This window comes from Ochotona curzoniae, unplaced genomic scaffold (genome assembly GCF_017591425.1).
Source record: "Ochotona curzoniae isolate NIBS_2020 unplaced genomic scaffold, NIBS_Ocur_1.0 contig_2723, whole genome shotgun sequence".
Taxonomy (NCBI): domain Eukaryota; kingdom Metazoa; phylum Chordata; class Mammalia; order Lagomorpha; family Ochotonidae; genus Ochotona; species Ochotona curzoniae.
The window spans coordinates 18,294,236-18,314,282 of NW_024465573.1; the positions used below are offsets into that span (position 1 = coordinate 18,294,236).

Here is a 20,047-nt window from a genome sequence, read left to right on the forward strand (position 1 = left end):
TACAAGAAGTGAGGCTGAATAGTCAGAATTCAAAATGGTTTTAAGAAATTCAGAACTTGGAAGAAATGTACAGTTTAATTGTGGGAGGAGAGGTCATTCATAAAGCACATGGCTAAAAATACAAAAATGGCTTTGCTCCAAGTTCCAAAAGAGTAATTGTCATCAGTGGTAAATATTACGGAGGCCCAAGGGGAATGACCCAAGCACAGACAGGATTTGGTGGAAGCAGACTTCTGGGAGGAGGTTTGTACCTGGGCTAAGATTAGAAGGAAGGAACTGACTTAGATGAGCAAGCAGAATACAAGGAAAAGAAAGGAGGCATTCTCTTTCTGCAATGTGGGGTCCATTAAGGAGAACTAAGAGAGAAGTTTGGATGATCTGCCTTGTGCCTAAGCTTCCTATTTTTGTTCTAAGTATTGACTGGTAAGGGCTCCCAGAATTTTCTGTTCCCAGAGCTTCCAGTATATTCTGCTAAAATACTTCTGACATTGGTCTAAACTTTCCTCCCTGCTAAACATTTCCTAGAGCTAGCTAATTCCTTGCTATTTCTGTGTTTATCTTTCGGAACTTTCAGCCTAGGAAAACTGGTGGAATAGTAGAATGGTTAAGAATGCCTCTCCTGTGGATATGTTCTGAGGAGTAAGATAGCTGGTTCCTCTGGTAAATCTATTTTTAGTCTCCTGAGGAATCTGTCTTCCATAATGGTTTTCTGGGAATATTGTCCTCTTAAGAAGAAATAATGAAAACCCTTTATTTACTTTTAGCCTAATTTTGTAATTTTTATCGTAATAATTTCTAGTGCTTTATGTTTTCTTTATTAAAATTTTGTTTAAAAAAATCAAATTGTTTATAAGACCTAGGGCTTTTTTTTTCTCCCACTATGTAACTTTCTGCATTTGTTTTTTAAATTTTGTTTTCTGGCACTTTGGTTAAATAGGTGTTTTAAATGGTGAAAACTTGATTAAAGATAAAAAATTAATTAAAACTCTTTTTTCTGAAGAGTCTGCATCTCAGAGTGAGAAAGATGTAGGCTTTAATTTCCTGGGCCCTCAGTTTCCTCCTGTGTAAACGGAGACCACGATACTCCCTGCAGAAGGTGGCAGGAGAATGAAATGAGATCATGTGCATAAAGCACCTGGTACAGCACACGGCGAGTGCTGAGCAAATGGCAGATCTGATGGTTTTTATAGAATCTGGCATGTGGCACACTTGATAAATGTCACAGTAGAGGTGTGTTACCCTAGGGCAGACATCCACTAGATTATAGAGGTTCTGAAGAGCACACTTGAGAGTTAGATATTCCTGTTCTCATCCTTACAGATTCTAATGTGATATACGCAACTCAAACCAGGAGGAAGGCCACTGGATCACCTTTTTAGGTTTCATACATTTATCCAGAGTAGGGTGAAGGAAAAAAAAAAGTGCAAGCAGCAGTTAGGAGCTTCACTTTATTCTGACTCAAAACCACCACCCCATTCTGGAGTCCTTAAACATTCTTGAATAACAAACCAAAAGCTACTTATCTAACCTGGATTATCATTTTATGAAAAAGTCCAGCTACCAATGGTAGAAAGAAACAAGCAAAAGCGCCAGCATTTTTATCAGGATTTGCTATTAATGCACTGACCTAGCAAATAATGTTACTTTCTTAAACTTTCATTTCCTCCATGTCAATGGATTTTATGAGCAGAAAGTGATGAGTGCTCACAATGTACCCATGAGGTCTCTGTGTGAAGCTGTTTCTCTTACTTACTGGTTACCCTCCTAAAACAATCTATTTTCCCAGCCCTCAGGACATCTTCCACCCACTGGCATCTCTCTTTCTATTCCCTAAACTGAACCTCCTTTTCATTAGAGCAAAATAAATCCCCTTTCTTGCAGTTAACTAGAATTTTGCAATTTGTGCTTTCAAGAAAGGTAGAAAACAGAAACTTAATAAAGCACAAAAACAATGCTATGGCCTACAGATGTCATGACACAGACTCCCAGGATCTGCTTAGTGACAGGCAAGGTTAGCAGAGTCAAGGTGACTACCAAGCCTGGGTCCATTTCCTTTGCTGGGTCCCTCTGGGGTGCATAAAAGGCAATATAACAGCTATCTTATTACTTCTGGGCTCTGAAACAGGACTTCATAAATATTCCCACTTACTTACTTTCAAGGTCATTTCATTTATCAACAAGAACACAATTGTTTTACATTGGTTTTTCAGATGAGGGAAGGGAGAATCTGGTGATAACAGTAGGATTTAGATTGAGGCCCAGGCTTATAGGACTCCAAGTCTTGATTTTTCCCCAACAGATTGCCTTCTTAAGTTATTCTCCCCCATTCCAAGACAGGAGAGACTTTGGAATCTCCACTTTGCTCCAATTCCTCCTGCTTGGTTGCCATAGCACCCTTCAGACATCATACTGGATGCTCAGTCCCAACTAGTGAGTCTTTTGCTCTGTCTCCACACCCTTCCTTCCTGTGCAGTCACCGCTCTGCTGGTGCCATATCCCACCTGATCCAAGACCAGTGCATTCCTGTCCTGTGACACCCAGATAGCTTAGAACCTGCTAGAATGTAGCCTCTATTTGGCATTCCCCACAGCACCCAGAGGGCCCTGGTCTCCTGGGGTTCTCCATTTCCTGACCTACAATCAGAGGTGCCACAGACTTTGCAGGATACTCTTTCATGCTCTCTTCACGAGCAATAGGGCCAATCTCATTCAACTCACTCATCTTTGACTTTTGCTTCTTCCCTGAAGCATACTCCTCTGCAATGTCTTTTGATGAAATATGATTTCTTCCCTAGGCTTTGACAAATTGATCACAGAGGCTGGTATCCACTACTCCACCCTTAGGGCTGGATGTAGAATGCCACTTTTCCAACTTCAGAGAGTAGAAGCAAGATCAGCTCCCTGGGCTGTTCCACAGTTTTCCATATCAGTTTACCTGCTATCTCTGGAGACTTCCTTCAATGTTCTCCTAACCATAAGATGTCTGTGGTTCCCTCACACTTGTATACATGAAAGCATGTTCTTAATAAGCATAAGAGTCTAGTCTCCTTACGCCATTAGCTTCTTGGAGATGCATGAGAAGAAGTGAAGCAATTTGCGGGAGGTCAATACCACCTTTTTTTTTTTCCAGCTACTAAACTCATAACAGTCATGTGAAGGACAGATGGGGCTGTTAGCTAGCATACTGAATGTATTGTAATTTTAATCAAGCTACATTGCTAAAATTTGGAATAATTTGGATGTATTATATAGTATGCTATCACCCTTTGGCATTCTAACAGTGATGATAAACAACAAGAAAAGGACAAAATAAAAAGCACCCAAATGTAAATAAGCCCATAAACTAAATATTCATGCCTTAAAATTTTATATTTGGCCATGTATCTATTCAAGATGGAAATGACAGCCTTGCAGTCATTACAGTATCATCCCACTCAAGAATATAATACATGGAAGGGATCTGTTGAGTCCATGGTTGGAAGAAGGGTCAGCTTTGGATAAAGGCTTCTCAGTAGCAAATCAACACCACTGCTACTTCCAGGATTCCTCGTTTTCTCAATATTCATATGAAAGTCACTTTCATCTTTTCATACTACAACTGAAATAATCCTACAGTTTGTTCTGCTTTAGTATAATCACCATGCTTTGCTGGACAAAGAGGCATCAGAAGGCCTAACGTACATCTTCCTGCCTCATTGCTTAATTTTTCTTGTATTAGCTTTATTTTTCCTGCTTTATCTTTATTTTTTGTGTGTTTTTAGCAGTACCTATTGTTCTTTTTGCTCACCAAGGCGCTTACAGAAATTGTAGTTTTTCTTTGTTAAATACATTTCATTTGCCATACTTTTTTTTACTGAATTGCCAACAGGAGCCTTTTTTTTTTTTTTTTGCAGCATTACTGATGGAGAGAATCAGTGTTCACCTTAGCAGTGTCTCCCCTGTAGCTCTTGCTCATGCTCTTTGACAGTGTTTTGCACCTCACTTGTTACTATAACCAACTAACTGCCTTCATGAGCCCAGAAAGGAGAAAAAAAAATACTAAGCAGGTGATGCCTTGTAAACTCAAAATGCCAATGTTTGAACACAGAAGTATACATCACATTCATGGCTTTCATTTGAATGAATGCTCTGTTTTCTAAGACTTTCTAAATGGCCCATTGTCTGATTTTAATTAGCCCATTGTCCTTCCCTGTTTAGAAAACTGAACCACATTTCCAGAGCTTCCCATGTTCCCCACCCTACCACCTGTTCCTTCACAACCACAGATTTTTAAAATAATAATAATAAAGGCGAACTTTTTGCAAGGAACTTATTTTTTCAGCTGCTCTATTGGTTTTGTGGAGGCTTTTTTTTAACATCATGAAATTTAAAATAATCCCTGGTGGTGAATTCTTTTATACAGCTTGCAAAAATAATCAAACCTTGCAGTGCAACAGCCAGGACAAGTCCATCTGGCAGAGCTAAGGTTCTGCAGAGTTCTGTTCAAGTGCATCCCCGTGACTCCTGTTGTTACATAAATACAAATAGCATTCCAAAGGCACACCAAGATCCAGGGCTAAAAAATATGTTTCACTTTGTAACTTAGGCAACAGAAATCATTTTCTCACAAACACCCTGGATGCAATTTTCTGCCAAGCAGGAGAGTGGTAACTACGTGGGTTTTCCAAACAACTTAAAATATTTCAGATCCCAGAAATTTCAAGTACTTAGAATCATATTCTTCTAAAAAATTTGAGATCTACAAAGACCTAAAGCCTATGCATTTATTAATTTAATAAGGTTGGGCTTGAAATGCATTAGAATCCATTATAAAATGACAATCAGAATGAACAGACACGAAGTGAAAAATGGAAGTCTGCTGAAGCCTCCTCTGGCCCTAATCCTCTCTTCTGTTCTATATCCCAGGGGCCACCATAATCAACATCATGTGCATTCTTCCAGGATTTTCATTTATCAGAGTAAAACTAAGGTGTTGCACAAACAGGTTGATGCTATCTGTCAAACAATCATATGTACTATTACCAAAAAAACAAAAAGCATGTGAATGGATTTTCATGGAAATTCCCTTTCCCTGAAGAATGTAAACATGACTTTTAGTCTTCATTCTACCTCTTATACATCTGTAAGCTTTAAGAAAATTACTTAATCCTTTCACGTCATCAGCATAGCCCCTGCTGTTGCTCCATGTTGGTGATAAGACACAAGGTGTGCAAAACCAGATAAGCACTGAGTAACCTCTCCCTCCCTATTCTCCAGGCTTTGTAGACATAAGGCAAGGGTTTTGATGATATATGTTTCAAAATTACTTCCTTAATTAAAAATTTTATTGACCCTAGCTCTAAACCCTTACAATGAACTTTTAAGTCACTGAAGAATGTAGGATTTTGCTTTGTTTATAAAGAGAATACAAAGGAAATCTGCCAGTCCCTTCTGTAGACATACACAGATACCAACAGGACAAGTAATGAAAAGAGACAGAGAGACAGAGAGAGAGAGAGACAAAGAAAGAAAAAAGGCGGCCTTGGAAATTGCCCACCTCTCAGAGCAGGTGCCACCAGTCCCTGGTGTCACTGGACAAATATCTGCCTTGCTAAAGACAAAGCCCCTAAAAAGACACCAAATAGATCTAGACAGAAATGTCACCTGCTAGCTTCCTAAATATCCAGTCTTGCCGATTCCCAGTCAGATCATCATGGGGTCTCTATTTCAGCTACAAGGGAACGAACGAACACACACACACACACACACACACACACACACACACACACACACACCATACCAACCATACCTATCATTTTTTTAACATTTATTTTTAATTGGAAAGGCAGATGTACAGAGAGGAGGAGAGTCAGAGAGGAAGATCTTCCATCCAATGGTTCATTCCCCAAGTGATGGCAACGGCTGGAGCTGAGCCAATCCAAAGCCAGGAGCCAGGAGCTCTTCCGGGTCTCCCACCTGGTTCAGGGTCCCAGGGCTTTGGGTCGTCCTCGACTGCTTTCCCAGGTCACAAGCACAGAGCTGGATGGGAAGCAGGGCCGCCAGGATTAGAACCGGCGACTATGTGGAATCCTGGTGCGTGCAAGGCAAGGACTTTAACCACTACGCTATTGCGCCAGGCTCTATACCTATCATTTCAGTACCACATTCAGTTTTCTAGAATGGTACTTCCACTGTGACTCACTCCTGATGTCTCATTGCCTGACACTAGGACCACGTACAAGTTCCTCAGCCTAGTTCAGGAAAGCCCTTTATAAGCCGCCTCTTGCCTCAGCTTCTTGCTTCTCTTCAACTTTCCTGTCGCCACACTTCCTGTTCATATCTCCTTGTGTCCAAGACACCATCTGCTGCATTGGCACCTTTGCTTTTCTCCTTGAGGACAACATCCTAGCTGCTTACCCGTCGTTCATTTCCCTTCATCCTTCAAAATCAAGCCAAGGCTTGGAGCTAGATTAGGTTGTGAGTAACCATGTTCAGCCTTGTCTCCACCTCTCTCTGCATCTAAATCATGGTCACCTTAATTTCAACATCAAATTTCAAAACTAAATCGAACTTGCCTTAGATCCAGGCTAGAACCCTGCCTATGTCACTCACCAGCTTTGTGACCTTGGATGAGTCCTATAGAGTATTAGTTTCCCAATCTATAAAGGAGGGCCAATGATATGACACTCTATCTCATTAATTAATAGAGAAAGTTTACTGAGATGTGCATGTAAATCCTTTCGCATGCTATAGAGTATGGAAAGCACACAGATACTTGAAGTCACTAAAAACAAAATCAAAAAAAAAAAAAACCAGACACATTCACACACACTCGCATGAAGTATCAGACTGAATCTGACAGGAACTAAGACTCAGGAAATGCTGCTAGTGCTAGCAACCTCAACTCACATGTATATTACTGCACTAATCATATAGTGAAAGTGTGTGCTCTCTAAGAATAGAGGCTCTTTTACCCCCTCTTTGCATTTCTGGAAACTACCACCATCCAGCAGCATTTTCGACAGTATTTCTCTAGGCTTCTGTTTCCTATCCAGCACCTCGCTTATTACACCCTGATGGACAGCTGTGTTGGCCCATCCCAAGGATCGATTCACAAACTTCCTCCAGCCTGGGTGCTTCTCCTTCCTACATGCTCTCAGGCTTCCACTCACCATTCAAATCCTCAGCACCTGGAGTTTCCCCTTCTCTGACTTCTGGTCTGCAGAAGTCTTGCGACTGGGTATAAACAGCTGTATGTCAAGGCTGCTCTTTCATGGTTATGTCCCCATCCAATATTAACTGCAGCATAAGAAACCACCCAGACTTTTGTAGCTTAAAGCAGCACTGATTGATTCTTAGAGTTCTGCGTGTGGATTCTTCTCCTGGGGGCTCACTCAAGCAGGTCATTTAGCCAAGTGGGGAAGGTTCAGAAGCACTCCAGTTGCACATCTGCATAGTTAGGCTGGCTGGCTGCCTTGATATGCTTCCACACAATTGTTCATGTTCCAGACAGCTAGTCTGCCTTTCGTCTGAGGCAGAAATGCACCATTTAATACAGGTGAAGACCAAAAAAAAAAAAAAAAAAAAACCCTGCGTATCTCCTAGAGCCCTAGACTCTGAAATCTGCATGACTTCCCTTATGTTTTATTGGCTAACACAAATCATAAGACCATCCTAGGTTCAAGAGGTAGAGAAACTGAATCTACTTCTCAATAGGAGACACCACAAAGAGATTGTAGCCATATCTGATCAACCACAAAAGACTTGTCTCCCTAAGGAGAGGCTAATCTCTGAGAAACTAGTACAGAGAACTTGCTTGCCATGGTCTTGTCAGGTGTAAGAATTATCAGTTTAGTACTCATGGAGTCATGAGTTTAAACCCTGGTTCTACAGTTTACATGACGGCTAATCTTGATCATGTTCTTCAACTTCTCTGAAGCTCCTTCCTCTTATGTAAAACTGGGATGCGAAAACCTGTTTTAAACTAAGATAGCATCACATAACATACCTGACACACAGTGTGCCTATAACTGCCTCTCCTACTTATGTAATATTTTTCTTGTTTATACTTAGATATGTAATTCAAAAAAGTGATCCACAGATCAGAATGTTTCAAACTTACTATTTCAAAAGTAGTGAGTTTTTTAGAAAGTGTTTGGAATAGTTTAGTCAACATATAACATTTTACATCCATCAGAATGTTCCTAGTTTTATTATGTTCTTTTCACATTAAATAGGACATCTTATTCTCTATGCTCATCCCCCCAGCCCCTGGGGGAAGAAAGTATTCCAATCTAACAGAAGTATCCAAAGTCTGTGTTAACATCCACCATGGATTTTGCATTCATTCCAAAGTTGGAATGAAGGGCATATGACCTCAAGGGAGACTAAATTCAGACATTAAAATGCGATGTGGGAGTGTTCAATATAATATCACCTACATTACCTCTCTCTCCACTACAGATGTAATGACCATGAGATATTAAATGTTTAAGATCTGGCTACTCCATGATATTTCTGTTCACCTTGGTTATAACTGCCATGTAAGCCTTAAGTTTAAAGACATACATTCTGAGCTACATAATTCAAGTTAAAATAACATTATGCAATAATACAAAAAATGTGATACCAACAAGAAATTGCATCCTTATGACATTTTAATATATTCGTTCAACTAGGTTGACACCTAAAAATATTATTATAAGGTCATAAAAATGGTCATAAGTATACTAAAAGGAAACTCATTACATTACCACCTTCATAACCTATTAGTTCAGATTAAGTTATTTTCATGGAATGGCTTTGGGGACAGCTGCACGGTTGCTGAGTTACTTACAGGAAGTTGCAGACTAGCAAATTTCATTCAAATGTAAACCTCTAAATTTGGCTACCTGGCATTGCAGGATCCTGTTGTTTGCAGTATGCAAAAATAAAAAATATATACCATCTTGCTTGGTCAAAAGTTAGGGCTCTTCAATATTAACATCAATATTATTTCTAGGGAATTCATAGAATGAAAGGCAACTGTGTGAAATCAATATATTGAACAAGAAAGGAATGTGAATGTCCCTTCACATGGGGAATGACAAGTACAAGTGACTCCTGCAACAGAACATTCTCTCCCAAACAAGGAATTATGGGGATGGGGTAGGTTAGTAGGTCTCAACTCTGAAATCTGCCCAGTGCAATTCTTCCCAGTCCTACTCAGGCCCTTCAGAATTCTGCGCTCTCTGCGATGAACTGAAGAGACACCTACCATGGAATTTTATGTTTGTCCAGTTAAATATGTCCCAGCTCACCACCAAGGGAACAGCATTAATTTTAGCTGTAAAATAACAAATTTTGTGGAAATGTTTTATTTCACGGTCACAATGGTATATCACATATGTTTGTCAAAATTCATCATATATATGAATAAAATTTGTGGGTTTTATTTTATGTAAGCTTTATCTCAATCAAGCAAACCTACAAAAATTCAATATTGTTTAAATTATTAAGTATATATGCATATATATATACATATATGTATTCTTATTACTGTGTGTATGTGTGTATATATATATATATATATGGTATTGGATATTTTCCTGCTTAATGCATATATATGTGTGTGTGTTTTGAATAAAAGTATACAATATCTCCACATTCCTCAACTCTCACTAACATAGGTTTTTTTTTTAAGATTTTTTTTTTATTTTAAAAGTCAAATTTAAGGCAAAAGAGAGACAAAGAGAAAAATCTTCCATCTGCTGGTTCACCCTTCAAATGGCCACAACAGCCCAAGTTAAGCCAGGAGCCAGGAGCTTCCTTCGGGTCTCCCACACAGGTGCAGGGTCCCAAGGTTTTGGGCCATCCTCTACTGCTTCCCCAGGCTACACGCAGGGAGCTCAGTGGGAAATGGAGCAGCTGGAAAATGAACCACCACCCGTATGGAATTCTAGCACATATAAGGCAAGGATTTAGCACTGAGCTCTGGCACTGGGAGATATATATATATATATATATATAATTTTTAAAGAAAAAACTGATGCTTTCCTATTTTTACTTTTGAGTTATTAAAATGCTTAGAGAGCAATCTAGTGTGGTAGTTCAAAATGTAGACCTTGAAATTGGAAAGGTCCTCATTTGATACTACTACCACCATTACCACTACCACAAAATGTCCCATTCTAAGAAAGTAACTTGGGTTATTTTCTTTGTGCCTCTGTCTTCACATCAGAAAAATGAGAATAATATTACTTCTGGAGTTATTTTCATAATAGTACATATAAAACAATTGACCACAGCAATACTTGTGAGTGAAATTACTGGAAGTACTTGCTACTGAATTACTCCTTTCACAGTTTAAGCCTCTGCTAGGAAACATTGGCAAATAATGAAAAATAAAACTATTTGTGTTATGTAAAAGCCAAGAAGGCATCTACATCCTACATCCAGGTTCAATGATCTCTCAGGTAGACTGGAGGGTCAGCAGGGAAGAGGAGGTGGATTCTTATAACAAAGCTAGATCTCACATACAGCAAAGTTTAATGAGTGAAAACTGGTAAATGTCGATGGAATCTCCAGAGTTGGAGGTAAGGAGTCAGAATCTGGCATGGGAGACTGGGTGTAAGTTTGGGCCGAAAATAAGGCATTGAATGATGAGAAAGTAGCGACACAAGGTGGCATGTTGCCCTAAGGATCAGGTAAAGATTAGTTCAGAAGGTATTGCCAACAGTGCACACTGAGTCTAGGACCTCAGGATGAGTCCAGAACCTGGAAGGCAGCAAGTCACCTAGGGAAAAAAGGACAAATTATCTACCAGAAAACGCTTCTATTTAGGACATCACATTCCCAGATTACATAGGCATTCAAAGATCCCCCACTTCATAAGAAAATGAATGACAGTGAAACAATCAGCCAAAACAAAGAGCAATAAATTTCCAGAATTTTCAAATATTAGAATCACCAAATACAAAATATACAGTCACTTAATAGCACACACTCAAAAGACCATCAAAAATTGCTAAGTAGAAAAATTAAAAAAAGTTAAAAAAACAGAATTTGCAAAAAAAAAAGAAATATATAAACTAATTGGCACATACAATTCAATGTGCAAATTAAGTAGTAAACTAACAAAGAATTTGTGAACTATATTTAAAGAAATTTGTGATATTCTATACCAAAATGCAGAATGGGAAAACACAAATACAAAAATAATAGGGATCAAAAGACATAGAGGATAAAAGTAAAAATCTAACATGTATTTGAAGAAAGTCTGTAGGAGAGAATAGGTAGGGATAATAAAAACAAGAAAATACTTGAAGATGGCTAAAAATTTCCAGAATTTATGAAAAACAAAACCCCTGGATACATGAAGCACGCCCTGCTTCAACCAGGACAAATAAAAAATACATTTACTTCTAGATAAAAAGAGGTGGATTTGGAGAACCTTAAAGACAGAAAAAGCATATCAGTGCAACAGAACAAAGAGACTGGCACAAAGACCAACTATAAGATTAACAGCCAACTTCTCAACAGCAATCATGGGAACAAACTAACAATGAAACAATATTGTTAAAGTTCTGAGAAAAGAATAAGCACAAAATTACAGCTATGAGTCCAGAAATACTACAACCTATAAGGACAAAATAAACACTGAAGTAATTTTCTCACTAGTGTCACCTACACATGAAGGATTTTATACTGAATTAATTTAGAGGAAGATAGTAATTACAAAGTCTGAATAACAGGAGGAAGCAAAGAAAATTACAAATCAAATATAGATTTACAAAATGACAGTTACTATGTCTAATTTTTGCAGATTTAATAAAAAGGAACAAATTGAAAGACAGGGAAATAACACGTATATGTCAATTAGAAGAGGAAGGGTAGGAGTTAATGTTCTAAGTTTTTGTCTGGCAGTGGAAGGTTTAATGTACTGTTTGTAAACTTTGTCAAATATGCATGGTGACAATTTGTGGATGCTCACGAAGAATGACTAGAGCAGGCTGAAGGTCAAGTTATATTGGACAAGAGTACCCAAGATGCTACTTTTCACCAGATAATATATCAACTAGGCTTTGCAATTAGGAAGTGTTTGTAGTCTTCTGATACTAAAATTGAATTGGTATTTCGCAGTAATAATTCAGCCTGGGAAGGAGGAGGAGGTGGCATTGAGACGATGCTAAAAGTTGTTGGCAAAGGTAGAGAAAGATAGGAAGCTTTTGAAGAGTAAAAGGCGAAGGAGCTACATCAGGTGCAGAGATTTTGCCTGGGGCGTATCCATGCATGGGGCAGAGGGAGGACAGATGTGCCAGCTGACGGACAGATGAATAGCAGACTAAATCCAAGGGGAGACCGAAGTGCTGTCCATCAGATTGGGCATGTGCTCTATGTTTCACAGACACCTTCATCCTGTTCCCAGTCTTGATTCAAGTAGTTTAAAAGTAACAGGCAGCAAGAGAAGATGGGAGAAGAGATAGAACATTCTTCCTCAGGCAGTACCCAGGACAACTACCACCATGCCACCCTCTATTTATAAAGGAGGCGGAGGGAGAAGCCAGAAGGCATAGGTGTTGGCATAGATTCTCAAGGAAAGCTGGAAATTACAGGATGACTCCAGGTTGTAGGGAACCTAGTGACAAGGGAAAACGTGTCCAAACACAAATGTGTATAGATGTCGAATATGCCTCCTGTTCTTGTCTACTAGTGATAGGGGACCCTGATCTGCACCCACTTCTGACTATGGGGCCATGAGTTCCCTCTTACCATCTAAAACAGTTAACTTTAGCAGGAAAACATAGAAGTCAGAGCATTTTTAGAATATAAGATGTGAAGGGATCTAAAAAAATGCACTGTCACATCATCGCAAAACATGCACTACTTACTCCATACCAGGTACTAATCCTCATGCTTTCCATGATGACCTCATAGAAGATGCACATGCCCAAGATCTCCCAGCTAGTAAGAGCCGGTGCTCAGCATAACACTCCCTGGTTCCAGAATCTTCACACTTAATATTGTGCTGCTTCTGAGCCGTTGGAGGATATTTGCGTGGTGACGCTATTTGAGCTAAAATTCCATGTTAACCCTGTCAACTAAATGTGTCCCATGAGATTCCTATGCTGAAGTCCTACTCCTCAGGGTAATAACATAGAAAGGTAGGCCATGGTTAGGTGACTAGGAGAGGACAGCAGAACCCTCATGAATCTCTGTAAGAAACAAGAAAAGATCTCTTCCCATAAAGACACAACAAGAATGCAGCCTTCCACAAACCAGAAAGAGAACCCTAACCAAGAACCCAGCTTCCTGAACTGTGGGAAACCAACATTTGTTGTATAGGCCATCCTGTTTATAGAATTTTTTTTAATGGCAGCCCAAGTTGACTAAGTCAGCTAGGAAATGACTGGTTATCTTTGCAGGTCTGTATACAGAAGACCCTAACTTATACTACATAGACTAAAGAAATTAAAATCAAGAAAGCAACTCTGCTTAGCCCATCTTGTGAAAGTCAGGGATCCTCAAAGCAAAACTGGACTCCCTCTGATGACACTGAGTTCAGTTCCCTGTTCCTGGAGGTGAGGTGCATCTGGTATTACATGGAGAGAATATAAACAGAGCAGGTGGCTGAAAGAGATTGTCTATAAAATCTGTTCCAACTCTTGAGTACCTATAGAGCTCTGAAAGCCAGGCCTAGGATTTTGAATTCAAAGAACTGGATGGTCAGTGTCCTTAACCCCAGCAGGAGCATTATTTTCCACTTGCCATGATTTGCATTTGTATATTTTAAGACTCTGCACACCTAGATACCCTTCCTTCAGAGGTCAGCATGGGCAACACCTCCTCCAGGATGTGGCCCCCACCTCTAAGGCAAGCAGAGGTGCTTGCATCCCTGCCTCTTCTCCAGCCTCGCCACTTCTCACACTACAATGAACTCTTTTCCTTCTTCAATTTGACCCCATACCAGTTTTCTAGAGATTCATGAACAAATTCTCTCATGGTCCTGGAGGCCACAGATCTGAACTGCAGATGTCAACAGGGCCATGCTCCCCATGGAGGTGCTAGAGGTAAAACTACCTCACTCCTGCCCTGTTTCTGTCCTTTGCTGCCAATTCCTGGCAGTCCTTGGCTTGAGGCTGTACCACTCAGGATTCTGCCTCATCTCCTCTGTGTCTGGATTTTTGAGTATCTGTCTCTTCTTATGACAAGAGCAGCCAAATCAGCCTACGCTAATTCCGTGTGACCACACTCAATGTAACTCATTTCAAATTCCTATTCCCAAACAAGATGTTTACATTATATGGGGATGAAGATCTTAATACCTTTTTCTTATAAGTAACGCAACCCACAACATCCCACACCTCAACCTCTCCCACTCACCAGACCTTGAGTCTCCAACCCACACATTTATACTGTCTATCATGAACATGCTCTTTGTGGGGCACTGAAGCCAAGTCAGTCAAGGTCCCCAGAGTGGGTAGAACTTCTGCCCTGTGTGTAAACAAGCAGCAAAACCTGGAATTCCACGTAGAAGTGAAATGCCAAATACACACACTTCAAGGATGTCATGGAAATGGAATTTAAAATTACGTTTATTTTACTACAAGACAAATTTGAAACATCTTGTTTTCTCATAATACTTACTTCCATGAACTTTTTTGAAGTGTTCTTCTATATGTTAGATGACAGACTATTAACACCAACAGGAAAACACAAAGGCCCAAGGATTCTACACCATCTACCCAGTACTGATTGGCATTCTGACCACCAGGCCTAAAGGTTGGGTTTCTCTCTGTCCCCTGTGTAAGTTCTTTCCATGTACTCGAATTCTCACCCTAAACTTACTTCCTTAACCCTGCTCCCCAAATAATCTGAGTATAAGAGAAGAAAATTTATACAAATGGAGTCCTAACTTTTTGTTGTTCTAGTTAAGTTGAAGCTTGCAACTAAAGTAGAAAATGCTTGCTTTCTGCTTGCCTTCCAGGGCAGTGTCAGCTCCTCTCCATCTCCATTTTCCCAGATGCCAGGTGAGTACTCAAGCCAGTGAGCAACTCACATCCTCTGGAGCTGAAACTAAGTGTGTGGGTTTCTGTTCTTCTACGATTATCTTACAGAACTTTCAAAAATCTGCGTCCTCAAAGGAGTCACTTTTAAAACACAGAGACAGTGAAGATCTACCCAGTCATTCCTGAATATATAACAGCTGAGGCTGGGCCAGGCCAAAGCCAGGTGCTGGAAATGTAATTCTGGTCTCCCACACAGATGGCAAAGACTGAAATGCCTAAGCCATGACTTGCTGCCTCCAAGGTGATGTTAGCAAGACCTTGGAATTGGAAGCAGGGTTAGAATCAAGCCCAGGCACTCAGATCTGGGAGACAGGTATCTCAAGATGTGACTTTAGCCACTTTGTCAAATGCCCACTCCAAAGGTAATCTCCTGACCCCTTCCTAGCAAGAGCAGTTGGGGCAAAAACAATAGCAAGTTAGTGTTTAGGTGACTAACGTTCTGACAGGAAATGCCTGCTGCAGAACAGAGAAAGGAGAGAGATCTGAGGGCAGGTGAGGGGGCTACCAGTAGTGTGGTGCTCTGCGTATGTGAGACACTGAGTTCAGCATGTTGTGCCCATTTTAATGCACAGGGTTCATTCCGAATAACAGTGAGGAGTGCGCGCACACACACGCACACACACACACGCACACACATGTGCACATGCACGCATGCACGCACACACATGCACACGCACACACACGCGCACACACACCCTTCTGGATCTCAAACTTGGAAGTGCCCACAGCCTTCCCCATAGCATCACTGCCTTCAAAGCTGAATTAAAGAAAGAAATAAGAACCAAATACATGAACATTTCTATCCTGTGTGTCCCTATCATGTTTCCTGTCACTGGAATCTTATTGCACCCGCTCTTCTACACAAAGGAAACTTTTGCAGCTTCTTTTTACAACTAGATCTATTCTTCCTCAGCTAAAGGACAAGGTGGCATGCTTAGGAGGGCACAGGTTGTTGCTTTCACTCCATGATTGCTTTCCCTTGGAAACTGAAAAGAAATCCATGACATCCTGGAAGCCTTGTTAACATATTTTTCACTCTGACTTCAGCCTTCGTCACCCCCATGAATACAAACCTATGACATGAGACAGATCCACACTCATCATCAATTTTCATCTGAACATATTTTTGCCCCAAGGGAATGTACTTACAATGAAAGCTGTAACTGCAGCCTCCAAATGCTTGAGTAGATTAGAAGTTCTAGGTTATAGAATTTGAGATGGAAAAAAGGAGTAGAATTAAGCTAAAAAAAAAAAACCGAAACAAACAAACAAAAAAAAACTTCCACGGGAGATTATAATTATCTTCTGAGTACTCCATGGAATTGTGGGACGCAATGTCATACTCTCGGGTGTGTAAGGCGTAATCCACGCCGTCAGTGACCTGGCCGAGCTGCATTCGGTGGAAGCAGCGGGCTTCACATAAACAGCCAGATTATATAGATCTGGGTACGCAAAGTTATGGATGACCATGTCGAGGTGGCAAATGGGAGGAGGCAGTCTTCCTGAGTCTGTCCTCCTTCTCCATGGAAAAGGGGGCAGGAACAAAGCTCAGAAGGGGTCCAGGGTGGTGAGTGCAAGGTAAGGAAGACGCAGCCCTTTTGTGAACTCATTAGTCCACACCCACCAGCAGCTGGCAATGCTGAACCATCTACTCTACAGGCCTTGAGTCCATGCCTCTCCCCGGCCCAATGTAAATGAGCATGCATTTCCCGCAACTGCTGAGCTATCTCGGGGAATTACACCCTTCTGAAACCACTTCACTAGCTTCACCTTGAATGAGACTCTCATCACAGATTTTCTCCCCAGCCTCCATGGAAGGGAAACTGCTACACGTGCAGCTCCTTGGGGGAGCTGAGGGAGGGACCGGGTATGGCCACAAGAGGGCAGCAAATAACACGAGACGGCAACACTAGGAAGTCTACTGTCATCCGCAATTGGCGCCTATGAGGCCGTTTATAACCCCGAGGCAGGTCCTATACCGACGCCTGCTAGATGCAAGGCCCAGGTGTGGGAGGGTGGGGGGAGAGCAAGCAAACGGCGAGGCGGCAGAGCGCAGCCTGCCTGGGATCCGAGGCTTGCGTGTCTGCCCTTACCTGTGTCTCGGGTGGCAGGCCCAGCGCAGCCTCTGCTTACGGGATCCTGCCTGCTAGAGGACAGTTTCAACAGCTGGGCATCGGTGCTGGGCACCTGGAAGCTGAACACAACAAAAGGGTGGTGCATGAGTGGATGATTCAGTAGTTGCCACACAAGTCTTCACGAATGTGTCCCCTTTAGGTAGCGTGACGTGGGTTATTTGGTCTGGAAACGTGAAAAAATGCAGGAACAGGCCTGTGTCTGAGGGCCGCATTAGCGGCGGGGTCAAGCTCACCTGAGAAACACGTTCCTCCCTGACCCCATCGGCGCCACCTCCCCGCGACCCGCCACACACACAGACACACACACACACCCTGGCTGCACCGGCGAGGCCTCGACCAGGAGCCGCCAGGCGCCCACTCGGCTCCCGTCTGCCCGCAGGCTCGCCGGCCTTGTCGGGCTACTACGGCGTGCGGAGGTCCTTCCTGTCAGACTCGGACTTCCCCAACGGCAAGCCGTTCCCGAACGACGGCTACAGCCCCGGCGTGCCGAAGCCGTTCCCCTGCGAGGCGGCGGCGCCGAGCCACACGGCCCTGCTGGAGCCCTGCTTCCCCGAGCCCTACGGAGACGGCCGCGGCCCGGGCCTGGGTCCCGGCGCGGGCTCGCTGCTCGGCGCCTCGCCGCTGCTGCCGCCCTTCCCGGCAGACCCCGCGCACCTGGTGTTCGTGAGTCGCACGGGGCCCGGGGCGGGCGGGCGGACGGGCGCACCTGCGCGGAGATGGGCCTGCCCAAAGCAGCTGGGATACGGAGGACCCCGAGGCAGGGCCTGCATTCCTTAACACTGTGGTGGTTCGGGCAGAAGCCCCCCAGCCGGTGAGTGCAAGTCAGCATCTAGGCAGGGCCAGGAAGTCATCCCCCAAGGCAGGTGCCTCCCTCACAATTGCCCACTTCCCCCTCTCCCCTGCATTATCCCTACCCTAGGGTTACTTATTTCTCCCTCCTGAGTGAGGTGAGTTTCCACACAGCTGAAGAAGGCTAACCCTCTTCTTGGGGAAAGACGCCACAAAAGAGTGAATTCTCTACAGATGGATTTTGTGCCAAAGGTGTAAGAGATGGGAATGAAAATAATAGTCTATCCCTTCCAACTCCCCCAGGAAATTTTTTCCTTTTTTTGTTCATCTAGTTTTTGCAACAACCCAACATGTATTTAGAAAGTCCCATTTTACAGGTGAATGAAGCCAAGTGCTGAGTCAGAAAACAGCCTGGCCCCAAATCTTGCCAGCTCCGTGCTTAGGAAGGCAGAGTAAACTGCTCAACCCTCTCAAAAGGCATGGCACGATGGGAGACCTCTGCCTTCCCGAAGCGGGCCTGGCATTGTCCTCTCTACCCCGAGGGAGCGTGAAAAACCGTATTCCTGTAGTAGATTTAAAACTAGGAAATGATGCAGGAGCGTGCCTTATTATAAGAGTGAAACGGTATGGAGATGTTTTATTATTCTCACCTTGCACTAGTTGCCGTGAAAACAATCAGACACACAGAGAATATCTGGAGTAGAAAGGAACTACCACTTACAGTGGCTAATGGCTAACACCAGGGGGAACTCACCCAGTAGAGGGAGGACATGAAGGCTACTGTGGAAGCCAGGGTGCCCAGCGCACCCCCATAAGTCCTAGACCTGCTTAATGACTCTGCCCTCCTCGCCATGGCCTCTCCCCTCTGCAGAGGGATTCCTGGGAGCAGACGGTGCCCGAAGGTCTCAACCAGCCGGAATCGCTCCCCGCCGACGCCTTGCAGACCCTGCCACCCAGCACCAATTGCCTCTCACAGCTGGAGCCCGGGAGCGCCAGCCTACACAGGAGCTCCAGCTGGGCGCCCACCCTGCCAGCCACCCACTCCTACTCACTGCATGCGCTGGAGGAGCTGCACCATCCGCCTGGCTACCCCACCCCACCTCCCTACCCCTTTGCCCCATTCATGGCCATGCCAAACGATCTGCCACCCAGGGTGGCACCGCTGGCCCCAGATGAGGGGGCAGACGCCTCTTTGCTTCCTGACCCTTCTCCTTGGACGAAAGAAGATGGCAGCACAGTCTGGGGAGCATACGAATGCCGCAGACCTTACTGAGGAAGGATCTTCCAAACAGATCGTTCTAGGCAGGTCAGACCACTCAGCACTGGATCTCCAGGGAAAGTCATAAAGCCACTCTTTGTGGGTGGCCAACAGCATTGCAATTCTCCCTGCCCTACCCAGCCGAAATTCCTCCACAACATGCATGAAACAGACACGGACTATTTTAGTGACACATCCTTACAAGATCCTTCTCAAATCTTCTGCATCCCCTCACCTATGCGTCCTCTATCATCTTCTGGACACGATTTTTTCCTCATAAATTACATTAAAGGAGTTTACACAGATCATAAAATATTTTGATCTTCTTGTCTTGTTTCCCTTAGTGAACCACATGAATAATAAGAGTGGATGGGTTTGATATAACTCAGGGCATAAAATACAAAGTTGTATTGTGTGCATTTTCCCTCCTCACAGTGACTTGGAAAAAGGCCCAGTAGAAAATGTGATGCCTGTAAACTCTGCACTGTCAGTAAAGTAGCAAGAGGTCAGGAGGCTGTGGCTTCACCAATGGACCTTTGATTAGGACCTAGCACCTAGGATGTCCAAGGATTAGACCAACTCGAAGAAGGACAAAATTTTCCTTTGATCATTAAACTAGACTTTGCTTCTGATAGTCTGCAGTTGCCAAAGTGGATGAGTAAAATGAGCATTCAAATTTGACCAATACACTTGAAAGAAAATTCAAAAATTAGGACTAAGCTGCTGACAGGAAACAACAGACTTCAGAGCACCTGGAAGCAAAGGCCCTTGGGAGCAGGCCACTGTCACAGGGGCGGGGGAGAGAGGGAGAGCAGGCAGCATCAGACTCAACGTCTCCAG

General features: G+C 42.8%; 1 protein-coding gene across 1 annotated transcript in view; it reads left to right on the plus strand.

Moving 5' to 3' along the window:
• The window catches only part of CUNH11orf53 (chromosome unknown C11orf53 homolog), a 35,573-nt gene extending 16,351 nt beyond the window's left edge, over nucleotides 1-19,222 (plus strand). Inside the window, exons 3-5 of the mRNA XM_040977247.1 lie at nucleotides 14,944-14,986; nucleotides 17,540-17,823; nucleotides 18,821-19,222. Of these exons, the coding sequence (XP_040833181.1) occupies nucleotides 14,944-14,986; nucleotides 17,540-17,823; nucleotides 18,821-19,222 (729 nt within the window). The remainder of the gene's footprint in view (nucleotides 1-14,943; nucleotides 14,987-17,539; nucleotides 17,824-18,820) is intronic.
• The last annotated feature ends 825 nt before the right edge of the window (nucleotides 19,223-20,047 follow it).